The sequence below is a fragment of the Crocuta crocuta genome, unplaced genomic scaffold (genome assembly GCF_008692635.1).
Source record: "Crocuta crocuta isolate KB4526 unplaced genomic scaffold, BGI_CrCroc_1.0 scaffold48, whole genome shotgun sequence".
NCBI classification, from domain to species: Eukaryota; Metazoa; Chordata; class Mammalia; order Carnivora; family Hyaenidae; genus Crocuta; species Crocuta crocuta.
The window spans coordinates 15,270,495-15,292,352 of NW_027533089.1; the positions used below are offsets into that span (position 1 = coordinate 15,270,495).

General features: G+C 33.2%; 1 protein-coding gene across 1 annotated transcript; it reads right to left on the reverse strand.

The window, feature by feature from the left end:
* Window positions 1–520: 520 nt before the first annotated feature.
* LOC144216710 (calcium-activated chloride channel regulator 1-like) lies at window positions 521–20,569 on the reverse strand. Its single transcript, XM_077746154.1, has 14 exons — window positions 20,411–20,569; window positions 19,193–19,333; window positions 18,615–18,762; window positions 18,143–18,251; window positions 16,013–16,193; window positions 11,912–12,139; window positions 10,867–11,091; window positions 8,298–8,475; window positions 7,168–7,268; window positions 6,591–6,815; window positions 6,038–6,308; window positions 5,318–5,488; window positions 4,542–4,781; window positions 521–861 (listed from the first exon to the last, which is right to left on the reverse strand). Exons 1-14 carry the CDS (start codon window positions 20,567–20,569, stop codon window positions 521–523), a joined length of 2,718 nt encoding a protein of 905 aa, XP_077602280.1.
* Between the last annotated feature and the right edge of the window lie 1,289 nt (window positions 20,570–21,858).

The following is a 21,858-nucleotide window of genomic DNA, read 5'->3' on the forward strand; positions in this document are numbered from 1 at the left end:
AAAAAAAATCCCTATCCTGATGGGACATCATGGTGATGATATTCTTAGGACCTAACAATGGTCTCAGGATATAAATAGAACTTAATTGTGATGTTTCCTATAGTTTAATGTAAACATGCAAGAATAAAGTCTAAATAATTCTGCTATAAAATTATTCCTGTTGTGGATACATAAATATTTTTCAAATGGCTTAGATAAATTCTGATTTTGTTAATATATCAAGTTAATTTGTAGCACACTTTGAAAATGTTTCTTAAAACACCCTCAAGTACAAGTACACATTTTCCTTTTATGTTGAGTTAATAAATGGATTTTTCAAAGATAGGAAATGGTATAGTCATTTTGATTGACATTTAATAACTAATTACTACTAATGAACTCAAGTAGTTAGTAAATATACAACTTTTGTATATTTACTATTACACAGTTTTATAATAAACAAGTATCACAAATTAAGTTCTAAGTAAATGTTAACCAAGTATGTATAACATTGAATTTTATTTCTAATACACTTTGTAGTTTAAAATATAAATAAAACCACAGCTAAACCCAAAATTGCCAAACTGGTTGCAGAGTTCTTGGTACCCAGATCAGGGACACTGGATTCCTGTGGAGGAATAAACAGGATTGCTTGTGCAATGTTAGAAACCTCTGAGGTGAGATTAGCTCCATGGGTGGCTTGAATAGCAATATAGATTTTGGTGCCATTTTCTATTTTAAAAGGTTCTGGTTTAAATTCAAAGACTTCCATTGAGCCAGCCTCCTTAGGTGTCAGACTAGAAGTATTCACTAAAGTAGCATTGTCAAAATCTTCTTGGAGATCCTGGAAATGTTTACTTATTCTTATAATGTAGCTGTTGGCTGGAAAACAAATAAATACTTCATGTATATTAAAATCACTAGGATGCCTTATTACCACCATACTGTCTTACATTTAGGGGCCTATCAGAAACTCACAGTAGGATTTGGGTAGAGAAATTGCAGATGTAGGTTTTATCTAGTTATTCCATCTTAATGCAACAATGCCCATTTGAAGGTCCTCATGCACCCCAATGTTTATAGTAGCACTATCAACAATAGCCAAGTTATGGAAAGAGCCCAAATGTCTATCAACTGATGAATAGATAAAGAAGATGTGGTATACATATACAATGAAATATTACTTGATGATGAAAAAGAGTGAAATCTTGCCATTTGCAACAATGTGGATGGAACTAGAGTGCATTATGCTAAGCAAAATAAGTCAGTCAAGAGAAAGACCAATTATCACATGATTTAACTCATGTGGAATTTGAGAAACTTAACAGATGATCATAGGGGAGGGGAAGGAAAAATAAGATAAAAACACAGAGGAAGGCAAATCGTAAGAGACTCTTGAATACAGAGAACAAACTAAGTGTATGGTGGTTCAGGGGTGGGGTAAATGGTTGATGGGCATTAAGGAGGGCACTTGTTGGGATGAGCACTGGGTATTATATGTAACTGATGAATCACTGAGTTCTACTCCTGAAGCCAAGATTAGACTGTACATTAACTAACTTGAGAATAAAATAATAATAATAATAATAATAATAATAAATAAAGAACAAATATGTGAGCAGTTTTTTATCTAGTTATCTAATCAAAAAATTAATTCAAAATCATATAGCACTAAAAAATGAAATCTAGATTTTTTTTAGAAGTAGAGATATAAAGAGCTAAATCTATTTTTAGAACAAGGAACACAGTAATGTTCGAGTGTAGGAAAGACCTCAGTACCCTTCATCTGTAGTATTTCTCATTTAGCTGAGAGGGAGGGCTAGAAGGGAGAGTAAGACATCAGTAGTATGGGAGACAGGGATAAGGATAAAGGGCAAAAGGGAACAGAGACGCTAGAATATGTACTAATTAAAATGTGCTCAAGAGCCAGGCAAACTTTGATCAGTACCCCAATTCTACTACTTTCTATCTTTGTAACAAAGAAAAATATATTTAACCATTTTACCTTCAGCTTTCTTATCTATAAAATGGAAATTCAGTCATTCAATTAATTCAAATATGTACTGAATGACTACTACTTGCGTGGTAAGAATTATATAAAATAATGCATGAAAAGTGTTTGGCAAAGTGTCTGGGACCTAAATGTTTGAAATATTAGTTATTATAACTGGTACTTTGTCAAGAAAAGAAAGGAAGTTGCTGACATATTTTTTTATTCCAAAATGCTTTTAGAGATCTACCAGAGCCATCGATATAAAAATATATTCTCATATCCTGAAATGCCATGAACAATAAAAACATCAAATGTCTTTTTTTGAAGTGAAAACTATTTTTTCATGAAATGTTGAAGGTGTTTTAAGTATGTGGTAAATAACTTCGATTTAGTGGTTTTAATAAAAATTCAGACCTTCTGCCTTAGCATTCTAGTTTTTCGGTAATAGGCCTAATCAATCCATTTTACTACTCTTCACACACACCCTGCATTCCAATTCGGTGGGTCTGTTTATCTGTCTATCTATCCTTTATTTTTAATTCAGATATTTTATTATGAATTTTTGCTTTTGTGAACTTGATCATATTATTTGGTTTGACTCCCTGGAATGTGCCTCCCTCTCCCTACTTATGCAAATTGTACTCAAGCCCAATGTCTTCATGAAGACTTGTTCACATATTTTATCCACTCTGATGACTCCTTTGCACAGAATGGAGTTTTCCGGATTATTTTATGGAGGTTCAATTTATCTTTTTAATTAGATTATATTCTTGAGGACAAAGAGTATGTTTTACATTACTTTTTTTTTTTATCAACTAGAGTATCGGGCATAGTGTTCAGTTTGTATTTAACCTCTTGTTGACCAACAATATAGTTATTAAGTCGATGCCCAAAATAATGGAATTTGAGAATCATAAAATATTAGAATTACATCTAATTGTTTTAATACTTCTAGGTCACCTAGTAATTTTTATATTTGACAGGTATGGGAATTGGGTCCCTGAGAATTTAAGTACTTCATTGGAGATTATATAGATATCCATGTATTCTTTAAGATACTGCTACTACCTTCTTTTGCAATGCTTGCTGATTAACATTTGATAGCAACTACAAGCTCTTCTTATTTGTCACAGGAAAGATAGAGATTAGGTCCACCTAATTTTAGGCATTTGTGGTTAAACATAGTGAGGTTCTTTCTCTCCCAGTGTCCATATGTAAGGCATTCTTCCTTCTTTTAGTTCCTGTAATCAGGATTATGAACCCAATCTTGAACTGAAGACTTGGTCTTGACTGAATTGAATTCAGAACTAAACATTTGGTCAGGTAATTTTCTTTGTGGCTTTTTCAGTACAGGTATTTTTAAAATTTTGTTCTGCCATATTTCTAAGGATCATAGCATGAAAAACTAATGTATTTCAGAAGTTGTCATGATAAGAGTTTTCAAAACTGAAGTACACAAGAGCTCTCTTTGCATATTCTATGTTTCCTTTGGTTTTTAGAATGATTTTTCCTTATGTAATATGAAAAAAAGAAATATAGCTTTGAAAAATGCTGTATAGGAAATGACAGATTAAAAAGCATCTTTTCTTTTGAGAGTGTGCAGTAAGAGGTTTATTGTAACCCAAGAAGAGTCCAGAACATATGGCTACCCAGCTCTGACAATCCCTGAGATGTTGTATATATTGACATTGAATATTGCTTTAATTTTCCAACCTTCAAGGGAAACTAGCAAGATTGGCCTTATCTCATAAGAATCTACTAGCCTAGCACAATACTGGAATATGATAGGAATTCAATAAATACTGATTAAATTCAGTTTAAAGCATAGATAAAAGTGACTTAATTTTCTGAAATGAAGGCTTCTATTGTAAGGAACTTTGAATGAATGAGCTATTTCAGCTTTCAACTTTATTCAAAGTCCATGGCCAAATCTCTTCTAACTAGTGAGTTTCTCTGCATGTGATCCTCTTTCTTCATGGGACACCTTCACTTAACTTGGTTAACTTCTCTCATTCTTTAAAACTTAGGGATAGTCTTCCCTAGGAAGCCTTTTATGATATATCTTGTGATCTTAACCCCCAACCAGGAGTTTGTGGCCTCCCAATGGGCTGCCATTACTTGCAGCAAGTGTCTTCTGCACTCACCTGACTTTTGACAGTAGGGATTATGTCTTAGGAACTTAGTAGTGTTTGAAAATTCAACAAAAGATCAGTGAATGAAATGATACAAGTATAGAAATACTTAGAAAACCTTTTCTTTGTTAGGGAGAAGAAAATGCAACAGAAAGGTGTTAACAGTCTTCTGCAAGTCATTTCTAAGATGGTTCATATTGTGAGAGGCATTTTGGTACAACAGAATTCAAAGGAGTGGGTTCGATTTCTAAGTTATTAAACATAAAAATAATTTGGGCCATTTCATTATCTCTTGGAGCTTCAGTCTTTCCATCTAAAAGTAGGTGAGTAATGGCTCAAGTAAACACTCCTTACATGTTAGGACACTAGAAAAATCTTAGCAAATGAAAGCCAAAGGGATTTCTTTTATATATCTTAAAACATAATATGAAACTTACCCTTTCCTTTATCAAGGACTTTGCCAGGGGCAGTCCATGAAAGTTGAATTTGATCTCCTTTAACTGTAGCCTCAAGGTCTTTGATTTTACCCGGTGGGAACACATGAGTATGGCTACCAGCAGGAGGAGCTCCTGATACAGTAAATGACTCTCCAGAGGTTAGTCGGCTGAAGTCTTCTACTTCAGCTTCTGCCATGTCATCTTTAACTTCAGGCCGGGGTGGGTTCAATATAATTTTACCTGCCACAAAAAGTGATTTTGTGATTTTTCATAATGCTGTGTCTATTATTTATCTTATAATCTCATCTTGCAGCTGTAGAAGGTTAATACTGATTGATAGCAGACACTGAGAAGTAACAGCTTTTAGTGAAAACAGCTTGTTTTGTTGGTGCCATCTTAAAATTGATGAGGAGACATTAGACAATGTTAGAACTATCTCTTAACATATCTGTATTTAATACTTAACTGTAAATTCTTGAGGACAAGGATAGCGTCTTACATATCTTTGTAGCTCCAGCATCTAGCACAGTGCTTGTTGCATAGGAAGGTGCTCAGTAATTTTTTTCAATGTAAATGAAATGAATGGAGGGGGGATATAAACAAAATATCTTGGAAGCATAGTCTTGTGTTAGGTTATTAATATGAATATGGTTTTGAAATATACAGATGATTATATAACTGTATATTTATGTTTTCCATAGTATATAATATTTTCAGTGCTTGCCATATGTAACTTATTTAAACAAATGACACATTTCTATCTTAATGACACTTACCATTTTCAACATAGCCTGGTGTGTATAGAGCTTTGTTCTGTTGTTGTCTTAAACTTAGCCTAGCTGTGTTTTTTTTTGCCTGGGCATGTACTTTTAAACTGTATCTACCATTTCCATGGAAATCTGTAAAATATCTTGAGTAGATGCCATCATTCTTCACAGTATCAGCACCTAGATATTATAATGTAAAAAAGTAATAATTAGCCATTCAACAGAGTAACAATGACAGTCCTAACTGTTCTTGAGCACTAATGTTTAGTAATCATTTTGGAAATGAGTAGAAGTACATGAACCCTGGAATCAGGCTGCTTGGGTTCAAAGACTGGTTTGGCTACCAGCTAACCTTCAACCTTGGAAAAGTAATTCATAGTAAGTATTCAGTTAATATTAGCTATTATTATATCATATAAGAATTTTAACAAAATAAGAAAAATATAAACTAGAAGAAGCATATGCAAAACACTGATGCTAATGAAAATGGAGAAGAATTGTACTCAAGTTCCATGGGGAAAGTAAAATTATTCATAATACTTAAAGAAAATAATTGTGCTCATATCTATGCTGGTCAAGGTAATTGAGTAGAAAGTATTAAAAACATTAAAATAAAATTCAATTTACTTAAACTTGATAAATTCACATACGTAGGAAATGCTGATTTCTAAGTTATGTGACTGTAGTAGGATTTTAGGTTCAGTGGAAGTTGATGCAGATTCTTATTACCTGCACCATTGTCCCAGAGCTCCAGTATTACTTGATGTCCATCTTCACTTTCTATAATGGCTGTTACATTGATTCCCAGAATAGGCAAAAACCCTTGAGTGACTTGTGCATAAACAATCACTGGGCTAGGGTAATGTGTTGTACTCTGGCTCATGTGAGCAGTTGCAATTACTGGAAGTGTGGTAGGACTTCTCGCTCGAGTAGTCATTGTCACTGTTAGCACTTGAGATTTGGCATCTTTATTTAGAAGATGGTAAGTCCAAGTACCTGTCTGAAAATCCAACATACTGATTTGAGAGCTTTTGTGGTATTTTCCTATTCTTGTTTGAAATACAAAATTATTTAGGAATTTAAGCAGAGTAATAGTAATGATTTTTAATAATTTTATAAGCTAGTAAATAGTATAGATACGAATCTCTTATCATTCTACTTGGCTTCTTTTTTTTATGACAGATTATCTGTCGCTGCTTTAATTGACAATATAGTGCATGTTATCTTCATTTTTTCCTTCAAAATTGATTCATAAATCATGGAGGAGAAAGAGTATTCTTACTTCTGCAATCCCTGGTATTCGAAGACGTGCAGACCGAATATTTAGTTTATCTTCTTTGAAATCTGAGGTTTTATATCTTGTTCCTTTTGGATCTTGGAGAAGAATTTCTGGCTTTTGTATTGTCCATGTGACAACAAAGAAAGTGTCATTTCCAACTGTACTATCCACAGGCACTGTACCATTTATCCATTTCTTTCCTGTAATAGTCAAGGCTTTACTTTCCAACTGTTACATAAAAAAACAAAAAACACAGAGAACAAATTTGTTATCATAGTTCATAAAATTTCAAAGTTTTGTCAGTTCAGAGTTAATTGTAAATTTATGTCTAAGATTTCAGTAAAATAATTATGTTGAAGAATTTTGCAAATAAAAGCATTTATAATTATAAATAATGGAAGAATCAAAAGAAAAGATGGCTTAAGTGTCACCAAAAAAGGAAATTCAGTAAGAATGTTTTTCTGTACCCCTGAAATATATTCAAGCAAAGAGTTACGTATTACAGAAAGAAATGATGATTTAGGATAATGGAGATTTATTAGAAATGTGAAAAGGCAAATAATTTTTCTGAGATACCAACCTGAATAGCCTGCTGAGTGATGCTGCCACTTCTAGTTGAAATTCTGCTGAAGGCATCAATAAGGCCATTTATGTCTTTATTGGCATAAAAGCGATATCCTCCTAAAATGGAATTGTATTTATTTTTGTAATACTAAATTAATTGGGAAAATCATACTTGTTCTTATGCTCTTATCAATATAAATTTGAAGAAAACTTAAAGAACTGGCCTAGGGTGCCTGAGTGGCTCAGTTGGTTAAGCGTCCGACTTTGGCTCAGGTCATGATCTCACTCTTCGTGAGTTGGAGTCCCGTGTCTGGCTCTGTGCTGACAGCTCAGAGCCTGGAGCCTGCTTTGGATTCTTTGTCTCCCTCTCTCTGTGCCCTTCTCCCACTCTTTCTCTCAAAAATAAATAAACATTAAGAAAAAAGAACTGGCCAAATATTATTGTTTTTATATCAATCATTAGATGTAAGGGACTTAGATGTTACTGCTGCCACAGTAACAAAGCTGGTCTAATCACTAAATAAATGTAATAAAAATGAAATTTAAGACAATTTGTTGAACTGGCTGCTTATTTTTAGTTCTGTCTAAGGTATAGACAGAACTATTCTCTAAATAATTTAGAGAATGACAGTTTAGGATTAAGTAAAAGTTAAGTGAGAAAATAAATAATATAGGTGTAACAAAAAGAGAAATTATTTAGGTTAAGGAATGGAAAAGAATGGATTGTTGAGGGCAAAAATTGGTAATTAGGACTTTAACTATAACCTTGGGCAAATTGTTTATACTCTGTAGGATTCCATTTCTTCCTCTATGAATTAGGGCTATCTGAACTGCGACTGAACAAGAATTTTTGAATCATAATAATTGAGGGTCATTAATCATCATGGAGAAAGAAGTTTCGATTTGGTGGTATTGGTAGAAAGTGGTGAGAAATGAATGAAGACAGCAAATGTTGACTAATTAGAAGAAGCTGGTCTAGGTAGAAATGCAGAGAGAAGGCAGGGAGGGGAGAGGAGAAAGATTAATTTGAAAGAGAAGGACAAGGAAGGGACAAAGATTAATTTTTAGGATAGGAAAATTTTGAGCAGTTTTGTGGTTTAAAGGAGAAAGAACTCTTGGAATGGGAGAGATATTCCAAAGGTTTACCTGTCATATTTGACAGGGTCTCCAGTTCTTTGGCAGCAGAAGGTCCTAGAGCAATGGTGTGGATGATTGCACCACTTTGCTTTACCTTCTCAAAACATGAGCTTATTTGATCATCTTCCCCATCTGTTAGTAATACGATCTCAGAACCAGAAGTACTCTGGTTACTATGGATAATTGCCTGGTAGTGAAAAATCAGATTATTTGTTACAGAATATCATATCTAAATAAATTCAAAATAAGATTAAACCTGTTATTTAGTCTTGGAAAAGTCTTTAGGCCTATGCATCAGAGTAGGCAAAAAGAAACTTTTTTTGCATTGTCATTCCAGGCTGAGTTGACATGGAAATAAGGGTAATATGTACTGGTCTTGTAGGTTTTCAAAGACTAAATGTTAACAGGCCTTCTAATCCTTTCAATATATATTCAAGCTACCCAAGAAAGGAAAAATAAAACACTTAGAACAATGCCTAACAAATAGTAAGTACTAAGTGAATGTTAGTTGTCATTATTGGTATCTAGATGCTCGGGGTAGAGGCAAATGACCCAGGCAATTTTGGCAGCATACTAGACAGCACTTGCAAAGTCATGACTAAAGGCAGGTATGCAAAGTTAAATGATGTGTCTTTTAATGTATTTTAGTTGCTCACTGAAGGATCTCAGGATATCCCAGAAAAAACCCATAAAGTAGGAAGTTTATAAATTTATCAAGTATTACAAGGATTTTTTTTTTGGGGGGGGGGTCTTTTCCTGACTTATAGCAAGAGTATTGTCTAAACTCTTTAGTCAGACAAAGTGAGAATAAATTCTAGCTCTGCCATTTGCTAAATAGAATAGCTAGTGTTTAGTTACCCCCCCCCCCAATATGTAACAGAGTCCTATAAATAGTTCAGTGTAGTGATTAGCTTTTTGGATTTTGGGGTAAGAAAGCCCAGGTTTTGAATCCTAGATTTGCCAATTACTGACTATGTGATCTTAAGAACAATATTTAATTACTATGAACCTCAGTTTCCTTATGTGCAAAATGGGTATAATAATAATGCCTGACTGAAAACACAATGATAAGGATAAATAAGATCATACATGTAAAATATTTAACATAGGCAATAAGGTAGTATATACTCAGTATACTTTAGCTAATATGGTTATTATGATTATGATCATGATTATGTAAATAAAATGCTTATATATTGTTATGGTTTAATTATAAAATAATTAAGAGGTATTTATAACTTTGAATGTGATTTGACATAATCTATTCAGCAATAGACTCTGTGGTCACAATATCATAACATGTATATAAAAATATATTAAAAAACATATATCAACCAATATGTGCAAACATTATGACACATTCCCAAGATATAGTACTGTCATATTTTTTAACTGAAGAGACATAGATAAGAATTGTATTTATTATAATAATAGCAATCCTTTGTTGAGCACTTACTTATATAATTCTCACAATTAAATGAGATAGGTATTATTGTTTTCCATATTTCCTTATTTGAGTAAATTGAGATTTTCTGAGTTGGTAATTTAGCCAAGGTTATTTAGCTAATAAATAATAGAGCCAGAATCCTAGATTTGCACAGGAGACTGTGCATCCTAAAACTGATAATGCTTTATAAAAAACAAATTCCACGAGAAAACTAAGAGATGGTATTAATTAGCGGCCTAGAAAAGAGTAATGATCTCTACTTTTTAGGTGAAACAATGGATTAGTGAAGTTTTTTGTGACTTATAAAATGGCAATAGGGATGCCTTTGTGGCTCAGTTTGACTCTTGACTTCAGCTTAGTCATGATCTTGTGTTTGTGACTTTAAGGCCCGCATCAGACTCTGTGCTGATGATGAGAAGCCTGATTGGGATTCTGTCTCCTTCTCGGTCTGCCCCTGTCCTGCTTGCTCTCTATCTGTCTCTCAAAATAAATAAAAATAAACTTTAAAAAAATGACAATAAATAGGCTTAAATAGAGGCTACCTTAGGTTGGAAGAAATTCAAATGCATATCATAAAGCAGTATAATAAAGTGCTCAAAAGTTGCTCCCAATATTTTATTTCATAATTTTCATTTCTTTAAACTTCCACCTGTATATCTTGGGTTTGGTACCATACTGCTTGAAGAACTACCCTATCTTTCTGATTTTTAATAGTCAATTTAACTCGATGAACTAGGGTTTTATTTATCCATAACCTAGAACTATTACTAATTTCCCTCTTCCCTCCACAGTCCCCGGAAAACATTATTGGCTATTCATAGAAGTTCAGACTGCATCAGTGATAAAGAAATGGAGAGGTCCTTAATAAAATCATGGTGATTATGTGCGTGCTGGATTTTTCTTCCCTTACTTAACCACTCCCGTTGCAACTCAGTACCTCAAGAATGTGTTGCTGGAGTGAGCTCATTCAGAGCGGCTCCAGCTGTAAACCACTGGCAGTATATTATTTAGATATTATATATTATTTAGATATGGGCCCTATGAGCTTATGACCCTTGTTCAAAGATAGCAGAGCAAAAATAAAAGCAATGGCAAATGTAAATGGTATTTGGAAAAGCATTTTTATTTTACCTGGAATCCTTCAGTGAGACCCTTGCAGATTGAAGTTCCACCACCAGCTGCTTGAGGCAGTTTTGCCATGATCTCTTTATAAGCATTCTCATCAGTTATTTTTGTTAGATAATTTTGGATTGTAGCAAAACTTTCAAATGTGACCATTCCAACCAAGGATCCCTTTTCTATAATTTGAATCAAGTATAGTTCTACTGCTTGATTCATTCGAAAGAGACGGTCTTCCTGTAAGAAAAAGATGTCTAAATAACTCCTGAGTCTCCTCAGGTCTTGACAGATTGATGAAAGATAAAGTTGTCTATGGGCTGAAGATCATGATAGTAATTGATTACTGTATTTTAGGATTTAACTCCTTTATTTTATTAAAAAGAAATAATGTTGAAGAAAAAATTTAAAAATCAGTCATGTTATACTTAGAAAAGCCTTTAAAATCTCTGCCTTTTTATTTAAGAGTTTTATATTCAGGAATTCCTGCTAAGACAGTGATTTTAAAATGCATACAAAGATGTTCATTCCAACATAATTTTTAACAATAACAAGTTGAAAACTCTAAAATGTCTAATAATAGAAGGTTATTGGACTAAATTGTGGTATATGCATATGATACAACTCCATTAAAAATTATATCATTAAATCATTTTTCCATAGGGAGTGTTCAAGGTATAGTAAGTAAAAACTCATATTATATTATATAAAATATAATAACATTTTTGAGGAGGAAAAACAAATACACAAACAGAAAAATGACTGGAATGACATGTCCAATGGTGGAATTATGTATACATTTTTTGTTAGGTTACATTATTTTTGGTTTGTTAGACCTAAAAATTAAGGCATAAACATAATCCATATTCCAATCATCTTAATATAACAATTATTTTCATTTTAGTGTATCATCTTCTAGTACTTGTTCATATAGAATCACTGTACTAAAATTTATTAGAATAATATATATTTTAGTTTAGTAGAACTAAACCTAAGATTAAGTTATATTTCTAATAGCTTAAATACTTAATTTAAGAGAGCTAACAAATAAATGTCTTACCGAATCCATGCTTCCAGATTTATCAAGTACTAAACAGACTACTCGCTGTTTAGCCTTCAGCAGTGAAAATGTAGGACGGAGTGGTAGATCTGTTTCTGTTATGGAAGATGCCTTCCGAAAATCATCAGAATCCATAATTACATCCCATGTGCTTCTGCCATTGCACATTTTGTTTTGTAGGTTTGGAGCTTCCGTATTGTGTGTTTCTGCTGTACAAAATTCAGTTACCTGGAAAAAATCGATTAGAAGACACTATTACAATAACTGGTAAGCACTACTTTCCATTCCAAATATGTAGCTAGCTGCCATATACGTCCTCCACAGGTTTTATCTCCTGACAATTAAAAATTGTCATAATCATAATCTAACAATCTGATATCCATTTTACATACCTCAGTAGAGAGGAAGCAAGGTGAAATGATCACTGGAAAGTTTTTTGGTGATTCTTTTAAGTACAGGGAGATCATAGTAGGGGAGCATGGTGGCTGGTACCACTGCATAAGCTCACTTCGTATTTTCTCTTCTGAACTCCTGGGTGACTCAAGCTTGAATTAAGTTTAATGGAAAAGGAACTGGATTTGCAGCGATTTCTCACTGCCCTCTAAAAGTGGGATAAAGACAATGACCTTCTTTAATTGCCCAAGTGTTTTCTATATCTTTATAGTTGACAAAAAAACTTGAGAACAGATATTTTAACAAACTGGATTGTTATTCGCTCCAGTGAACTCTGACATAAAATAATACTCCTGAGAAAGTAATGAAAATGTAGGGAGAAAACGAGGAAATGTGATTGCTTCTCTTGCAGTCGCAAGTGGTGAGTTGTATCCAGTAATTCTACCAAATGATGTTTGCTTGCTGTAGAATCTGTGAAAATCCTCCAAGTTTTGAAAACTTTATAACTTGGAAAAATGCTTCCATAAATTATTGCAGCATTCAGGAAGGAATTCATCTTGCAGTAAGCCTCAGCTTATTAGAAATATTTTTTATAACTTTAGAAATGCCCTCCCAATACAGTCTCCAGATGTAAGCTCAAGTTTAGAACTAAATTATTAAATTTGAATACCTTTTATTTAAGTTTTAAGATTTTGTTTTCCTTCTCATTGGATGACTTACGTTTCCTATAGAATGACTTATATTTCCCAGAAAAGGTTTATTGGATGGAGAAAAATACAGTGTCCCAAGTGGTGATTGATATTCAAGTCTTACTGAAATGAAATGCCTATCAAATCTGGGCCCTCTTTCCCCTGCCACTGCCTTTGTTTGCACACTTCACATCTTTTATTTGCCTATGGCCATGGCCTTCTGACTGGTCTCCCTTCCTCCTCCATCATCTCATACCATTTTCCTCTTTACCATTAGTAAATCATACTATTAGTACGATTATCTTCCTGAAAGGATTAAGCTGATTAGATCACCAGTCTGAAACTAGTAAGATAAAATCCAAACACTTTAGCTTTGTAGGTCCCAGTTCCTTCTTTCAATCTGGCCTTCTGGTCCTTGCTCACCATCCTCTGCTTATACCATACAGAATTTTTTCCTGATCTCAGAGTATGCGAGAAATTTTCACAAGGGTCTCTGCTAACCCAAGTGGGAAAAGGGATGGGTAATTTTGTGCAAATTAGAAAAAGACCTGTTCTCAAGTTTTTGTTTTTGTTTTATTTTGTTTTGATGGTTATTTACCTGGAAATTATTCTAATAAATATTAAACATTTTAGTGACCATGATGCAGATAGTTTGGTCAGTGCTCAGCTGTACAATCATGCATGGTATCCCTGCATTCTTTCCCACTCTTTGCTTTTAGAAACAATTTATTTTTCCTGAAGTAGCCCTTCTTGTTCCTGCTTTGGCAAATTCATACTCATTTTTTCTCAAATAACAAATTTTTTTCATCCCTTTAGAAATCATTTTCTGACCTCCATTGGTGTTTGCTGTACTCTCAAAGCACTTGGCTTATAACTCTTTCTCTCTCTATGTATTTTCTTATATCTCTACTTTTCTCACTAAATTGAGTCCCTCGGGAACAGTTATCTTTAATTATGTCTATATTTCCAGCCCCTAATATAGTGCTGGGCATGATGTGGGATTAACAAAGTTCAAGGGAAGGAAATCATGGAACTGAACATTCAGTATTTCAGATCATATCTTTTTTTGGATCTGAGTGTATTCCTTGAGTACAGATGCTATGCAATTCATTAATTTATGCTATGATAATTAGAAGTTAGTGTTATCCTGGACAAGTCATTCAGCCTTTATCTCTGAGACATGGCTTATATAGTTAGATGTCTTCCATATTTCAGTTACATGATCTTTTTTCATTATTATTTATGTCTCAGGCAGCATGAGTTATTTCCTTGATAGGTGCTTTTGGGATTTATAGCTTTGAACAGACAGTAAATATTCCAATTATCATCTTGTGTTACCTGATCTGATATCTATTTAGATGCTGAATTCTGTGGCTAGCCTTTGCAGATCCAGATTCAGCAGGTTAAATGAACTTTCTTGACTTATGTTCGAACTACTTCCAGGAGGGAGCTTTATTAGACTGGAGAACAACTTCTAATTGAATATGCTAATTTGGTTCATTTAAAAGTTTTAGAAGAAAATATCAAGTCAATATTTGTACTCAAGTTTTTCATCATTAATGCCCTAGGCTCTAAAACAATTTTAAATTTTATTGGAAATAATAGGCCTTTCCAACCTCTATCCCTGGAAGTATTTGTTGCTAGTGATTTAGTATATGGAAATCTGCTTCTTTTAAATAAGTTAGTCTTACTTTCTAGAGCTGGTATGCTTTATTTTGATTTGTTTTTGATAACTTTCATATTTAAATTTTTTTTTACATGTTTAGAAACCTTCATTAGGTAACTATAATATGTGAATGTTTACATTAATTAAGATTGGACATATCTAGGGAAAGAGACAATGGACTATTATACAAATATTTTATAAGTTAAAAATAATAAAACTGTTAAAATTTATTTTGTATTCACCTTGTGCTGAGCCCCATGATCATTTATTTATATTACCTCTTGTAAACTACCTCTTGTAAATAAACTCCTTTATACCACCTCTTGTAAACCTAACGACAATGACACTGTGAAGTGTTATAATTCCCATTTATGAGAAGAGAGAACTAAACCTCAGATTTAGCAGTTTGCTCCTAATGACATAGTTTTTTTTAATGTTTTTATTTATTTCTGAGAGAGAGAAAGAGAGAGAGAGAGAGAGAGAGAGAGAGACAGCGTGAGCAGGGGAGGGTCAGAGAGAGAGGGAGATACGGAATCTGAAGCAGGCTCCAGGCTCTGGGCTAGCTGTCAGCACAGAGCCTGACGTGGGGCTCAAATCCACGAACCATGAGATCATGACCTGAGCTGAAGTCAGACGGTTAACCAACTGAGCCACCTAGGTGCCCCCATAATGACATAGTTTGAAATGATAGACTGCATTTTGATATCAAGTCTTTTTAACTCCAAGGGACCTGTTCTTATCTATCACGCTTTATACATTGAAATCAGATATTTCAGGTCAAACATTAGCTTTAAAATTTGAATTATTGTGTTAATATTTTATAATTGGTCAGACTGGTAATTGTGAAATTTTCCCTTAATTTTTTATGTAGAAACAGAACCATGTACATTTCCACAGTATCACTTTGCAATAGCTTAATGTATTTTAGTCTGAAGGTAATAGAAAATCTTGAATGTCAGTACTTTTCCAAAGCTATAGAATGAATTACTTAGAAAAGTAGTATGGCCAACACGTAGAAGAGAGAATTAAGAGTAAGGTTATAGTTCTAGAACTACACAAATCCTCAGAAGTCAAATGAGGGAAGGGATGTTATAAGAAATTAGTGACATCAATGAAAAGGGTACAGTTCTATTTGTGAAGAAAAGAAACAGGTTAGTAAAAAAACAAAAAAAATGGTGGAATAATTTCCAGACACACCCTGACACAGGCTGGAGAAAATGTCCATTAATTAATTGTCTGCATGATCTCCCGCATTTCTATTGGTATACATAATTTCATAGTTCTAAATCAAGGTTTCATGATTAATTTTTCCTGAAGTGTTCTTTTCTGAGACTGGAAAAAGAAGGTACTTACAGAATTGAGACTTTGCATAAACATTATGGAGTCCTTTGCAGTCTGGGATTTTTCTGGGATGAATGTACATTTTGCTTCATACAGACCTGTCAGTGAGTCGCGCCTGCATGGCCTTGTTATACAGCTGCCTCCCTGACATTCCTTGAAAACCACATTAATGCCAGTAATATGAGTTGAACATCTATGATGAAAGAATTAAATTATATATATATATGAAGACCAGAAATCATGAAAAAAGATTAACATCCTAAAATCTTTCCTTAATGATAATTGTTATAGATCATAGACACATTTCATTTTGACAAAAGTAGGCACGCTGTTCTACCCCTATTTACAATTGGTAACAAGAACAATGGTGCCAATTCATATTTATTAACATTCATTGCTCACTAATGTGATCAATAAGTCTATTATCCATGTGACCTTGAGTTAAAAATAATTCCTAAGCTTTAGGGATGTTGTAAAGATTAAATGAGTTAAGAGATATAAAGGAGTTGCTTCGTAGTAGGAATGATAGAGTCAACATTATGCTGAAAACCCTCTTAAATTTCTATGTATGAAACAAACACACACACAAATATTGCTATATAGATGTATGCATACATGCATGTAAACCATATATACAAAACCACATGTGGTTTTGTGTTTATAGCATCTTGCAATTTACATTTTGAAAACCACTGAGCTAGATTGAAGGAAGAAATAAAAATAAACCCTACATGGAAATGCTTGTCCATTCAAACCATTTAGTCTTTATGATAAGTAAAATAATTGTGAAGTCCTTGGCAAGGAGTAGGAGGTGGGGTATGGGTAAAAGATTCTACAGAGTGCCTGTTTATCTGTAGTATTTACTTACTTTTATTCTGCATTAATATTAAGTGTCATGATATTAATCTACTTAGATATATTTTTTGGTATTGCAAGGATTAAGGAGATGGTGAATCATATATTCCAAGATGGTTAGCTCTAGAGTAAGCCTGAAAATTAAACTTATGCTGCCTCAAAATGCCTGACACACAGTAGGAGTTTGTATCTTTTTTTATGACCGATAAAAAAAAAACCTCATTTTTCATTGATGTATCAAAAATTTGTTGTTTGATACATTCTTTGTTTACCTTTACTTTCCTTTGTACCAATCCCAAGGCTAGGGAATTAAAAAAAGAGTCCTCGAGGATATTAAAGTCTGGTGTGGAAACTAAAATTACCCAGACCACTGCTACTCAGTGTGACAGAAACCCATATGTACTGCTTGAGGACACTTTCACATATAACCCCAAATTCAGGGAGAGGAAAAAGGCACTTGGGAAAAAAAAGTTTAGATAAGGGAGGTGGTGTGCAGAGGAGTTGCATAGCATGGGAACCTCCTCTGCATGAGAAACCAGTCAGCTTAATAGGGATTAAAGAAACAACATGAAGGCTATGGGGAGATGCATGTTTCTCTCACACCTCTTTTCTCTAATATGTTTTTTATCCCAAAGACTTATTTCCAATTACATTGACTTCTATTGTTCTTTAATACACCTTAAACACTCCATGTTTAAATATCTCATCTATTTATTAATAAGACCTGTCTAAATCTACCCAGATTATATATTTAAAGAATTTAATAATAATAATGATGATAATAATAATTTATTTATGTTTGAAAAGTCATTCACTCACTTATCTGTATGAAAAATACTTTTTTAGTTCAAGATTAAATGAAAAACAAAATATATATAACATGAAGCTGTAGTAGGTTAATTGATTTCAGTGAAACAGATTCACCTTAAAGAGCTTTGAATCAAATGGAATAAAAGATTGGGAAAGATAAAAGATCAGGTAGGAACTTGAACTCCAGTTCTCAAATACCTCAATGTTTAGGCTACAACTTTTTCCTTTGTTCTCTGGTAATAACATATTTTAGTACAATCCCATGAATACTGAAATGAGTCCCAATTCCTGATAGATCTTGATTCCAAGGTAGAATCCCCAGAAATAGTTGGGCATATACATAGTGGGGCAGGTTGGATATTGCAATTAACTATATGACCATTCAACCAATGAGATAGCCTTTGTTTGCCAAGTATAGAAAATTTAAAAGTCATACATAAAAAGTTTTGAAAACACATTTGTTCAATACAATGATACCTTGTTGCTTCAATAGTGTTCCTTCTGGAAATATAGAATGGCCGGTCCACATTATACTCATCAAATATTCCCCATCGGAGATGGGCCCACTCATGGACAAACACTCTGCCTACGAGAGAATATTGCCACTTATAAATTTATATTTATAATATTTTAACAGCGTCCATCTAATTTTTGTCTCCCTGCCCCATATCCTTAGCATCATTGAGTCAAAGAAGTTTAGAAATTGACACCATTCATTAGGTCAAAAATGTTGAAATGGGTTACTATCAATGAATGACTAAATTTATTATTAAACAGACACATACACAAAGAAGTATAATTATGTTAAACATAGATACTATATTTCCAGACAAAGGTGTTAATTATTACTTATTTCTCTCTTTTTAATTCTTTAAAAATATCATTAATCATAGTGTTATATTTTTTTCCATTGGAAATACAAGTAGAAGAATGAAATAGATATCCCTACCTCGGGACCCATAGATAGGCAAATTATTAGTCAACAAGAAGTTTGGTGTAAAATGTATATACTGTCCTTTTTCCCCACATTGTCCATACTGAAGTGTATAGGGATCATCTCCATATTTTAGGTAAGGATTAGCAACTATGACATCTGCCTAAAAAGCAGAACAAACCAAACATCACAAGAGCAATAGAAACAAAGATTTCTTCTATCTCAATTAAGACAGGAATATTTCTTTTTTTAAAAAATATTTTTTAACTTTTATTAATTTTTGAGACAGAGAGAGAGCACGAGCTGGGGAGGGGCAGAGAGAGAGGGAGACACAGAATCTGAAACAGGCTCCAGGCTCTGAGCTGTCAGCACAGAGCCCAATGAGGCCCTCGAACCCATGGACGATGAGATCATGACCTGAACCGAAGTCAGACGCTTAACCAACTGAGCCACCCAGGCGCCCCAAGACAAGTAATATTTCTAATTTAATTACTAAAGTAGCGATTAGGAATTAATAAAAAAAATTATGAGTATTAATTTTTAGGAAGCACAGGAAGAAAAAAGCAGTGTAAGAGCTAGATAAAATACTCTACCTGGTCATATGATTCTTGTTTTGGCATTAGGTACTCAGGTTTTGACTTCCAGGTCATTGGAATTAGAATGCTTACATTCCTGAAATAAAGTCTTCGTTTGGTGGCATGAAATAGGTAAGTAGAAGCTTCGCTTACCATTTCCTGATGAAATTAAAAATATATGTGGTAACAATTTCACAGTGAAATAAGCATGAAAGTGTACATACAAACAAGAAGAAGCACATCTAAGCTCCCTTTCTCCAAATATTTTGACAAAGACTAATTGAAAAATATGTTGAATTTAACTCTTTATCTTTTTAATTTGTAAACTCCTCATTTTCATATACTCAAAAATCAATGCTATTTTCTACCTATCTAGACCTATATTCACTGTTATGGATTGGAGAAGGAAATAAGAGTTCTGGGTGGGATATAAAGGTGACAAAAGATGGAGGCTGTTGGCAAGTTGCTTATTTAATCAAAGTGAGGTGTTTATAATTGGGTTGAAAGGTTCAAGCTTAGTAAATTTTATACTTGTTAATTGAAAAAAAAACTTGGCTAGATTTATTTTGTGTGGCTTTTATTCAACAAGGGTAATAATTTACCTCATAGGGATATTGAGAAGATCAAAGGGATAGTATATATTAAAATGCTATATATATATTATATATAGTATATATTAAAATGCTATATATTATATATAGTATAATAAAATGCTATATATATTATACTGAATAATCCAAATAAAATTAATAAGTAAATCAACTTCAAAAAATATGCAATAAATTCTTCAAAATCAAATGCATCAGTTTTTTAATTTTTTTAGAGTTGAACAAGTATGAAAACTGAAAAAGTGTATAATGAGATCTAGCACTTCAGTGCAGGTTAGCTATTTAAACAAAAAAGTAATTTTATAAAGTTATAAAGGCAAAATTTGGAAAGAATTCTCTTCCAGCTCTTAAGTCTTTCTGTTAGTTTAACGAGTTGAAAAAATATTGTAGTTTGGCTTTTTAATAATTTATTAGGGGAATGACTAATACTATTAATATATGAAAAATACTTAAACTAAGGAGATATTGATCTTGACAGTTTAGATACATATTACATAAATGATGACTATTTTCAAAGCAATTTTGGAAAGTTACAACTCTGTGCAAGCATGTGTATATGTCATAGAAACATGGATGGAAAATACTTACTGAAATAAAAATAAGTGGATAATAAAATTTTCTTTCTTACCTTTATGTTTTGAATGAGTTTTTCATCTTCTGGTACACTAGGGTTAATAGCAATGACGATGCCATCATATCCATTATTATTTAAATTTATCATTGAGCTTTTCATTCCAGGCAAGAGATGGAAAGCTAGGAATAGAATAACACACAGACTGAGCACCATTTTTGCACATTACAATAAATCTTGTGTAAATGCAAGGAGAGTATTTATGTATCTCCTTAACTCAGGAATTTGAATGTAGCCCAAAATATTTGCATGAATATGACATGGTGAATTACTAAAATATATTGATGAACTTCCTTATTCTACTTCCTTATTCTAAAGATTAAAGTTGTTAAGTAGCAATGGGGATTATGCTGAACACATTTATCATAATTTCTATGACAGTTAAAGTCTTAAGTATTCACTGAATTGTGTAATTCTTTAGAATTGTGTAGTTGTTATTCTCGTTATGGTAATCCTCATCATCAAGAGATTGTCAAGTCCTGGGATCTTTTTCCAGAAAAACACTCTACAGAAGGATGAGGAAGTGAAATAAAAAGCACCAGGAAAGAGCCAATGAAAAATGTGTATTTAAAAAAAGGAAACAAAACAAAAAACAAATGAAGGAACTGGAGAGGGAGTGGCAGTGAATTAGGGTCTACATTCTTCCTTTAGATGGGAGTGATACAATCAGTGGTCAGAGATAACTATGGGTCAAGAGGAAAATGTATTTTTTGGTTACCTTCTGTGATGACTACTTGTGTATCTGAGTTTTCAAGTAGCACTGAATGCTTTAAGTCTTATATAACTTGACAATTTAATGTGCTTTAATTAAGAGTTCTCTTTTGGACTAAACACAAATCTGCCAATGTTCCGTAGTTTAAAATAATTGTACACATAGCATTGTGAGCTGGCTTTGGAGTCAGATGAATCTAAGCCTAACTGTTGCCTCGGTCACTGACAGGCACTTGATCCTTAATAAGAGGTGTGGCTCTTTGGAAAGCACTTCATACAAGACTCCTGGCACCTAATGAGCACTCACTAAATATTATCCATTATTATTAAACATTATATATTATATTATGAATACAAAGCTGCTTTTTTTNCACATAGCATTGTGAGCTGGCTTTGGAGTCAGATGAATCTAAGCCTAACTGTTGCCTCGGTCACTGACAGGCACTTGATCCTTAATAAGAGGTGTGGCTCTTTGGAAAGCACTTCATACAAGACTCCTGGCACCTAATGAGCACTCACTAAATATTATCCATTATTATTAAACATTATATATTATATTATGAATACAAAGCTGCTTTTTTTAATTTTTTTTTTAATAGTTTATTGTCAAATTAGTTTCCACATAACACTCAGTGCTCATCCCCACAAGTGTCCTCCTCCATGCCCATCCCCCCTCCCCCCCCATCCATCAGTCCTCAGTTTTTGTCAGCATTCAAGAGTCTCTCATGGTTTGC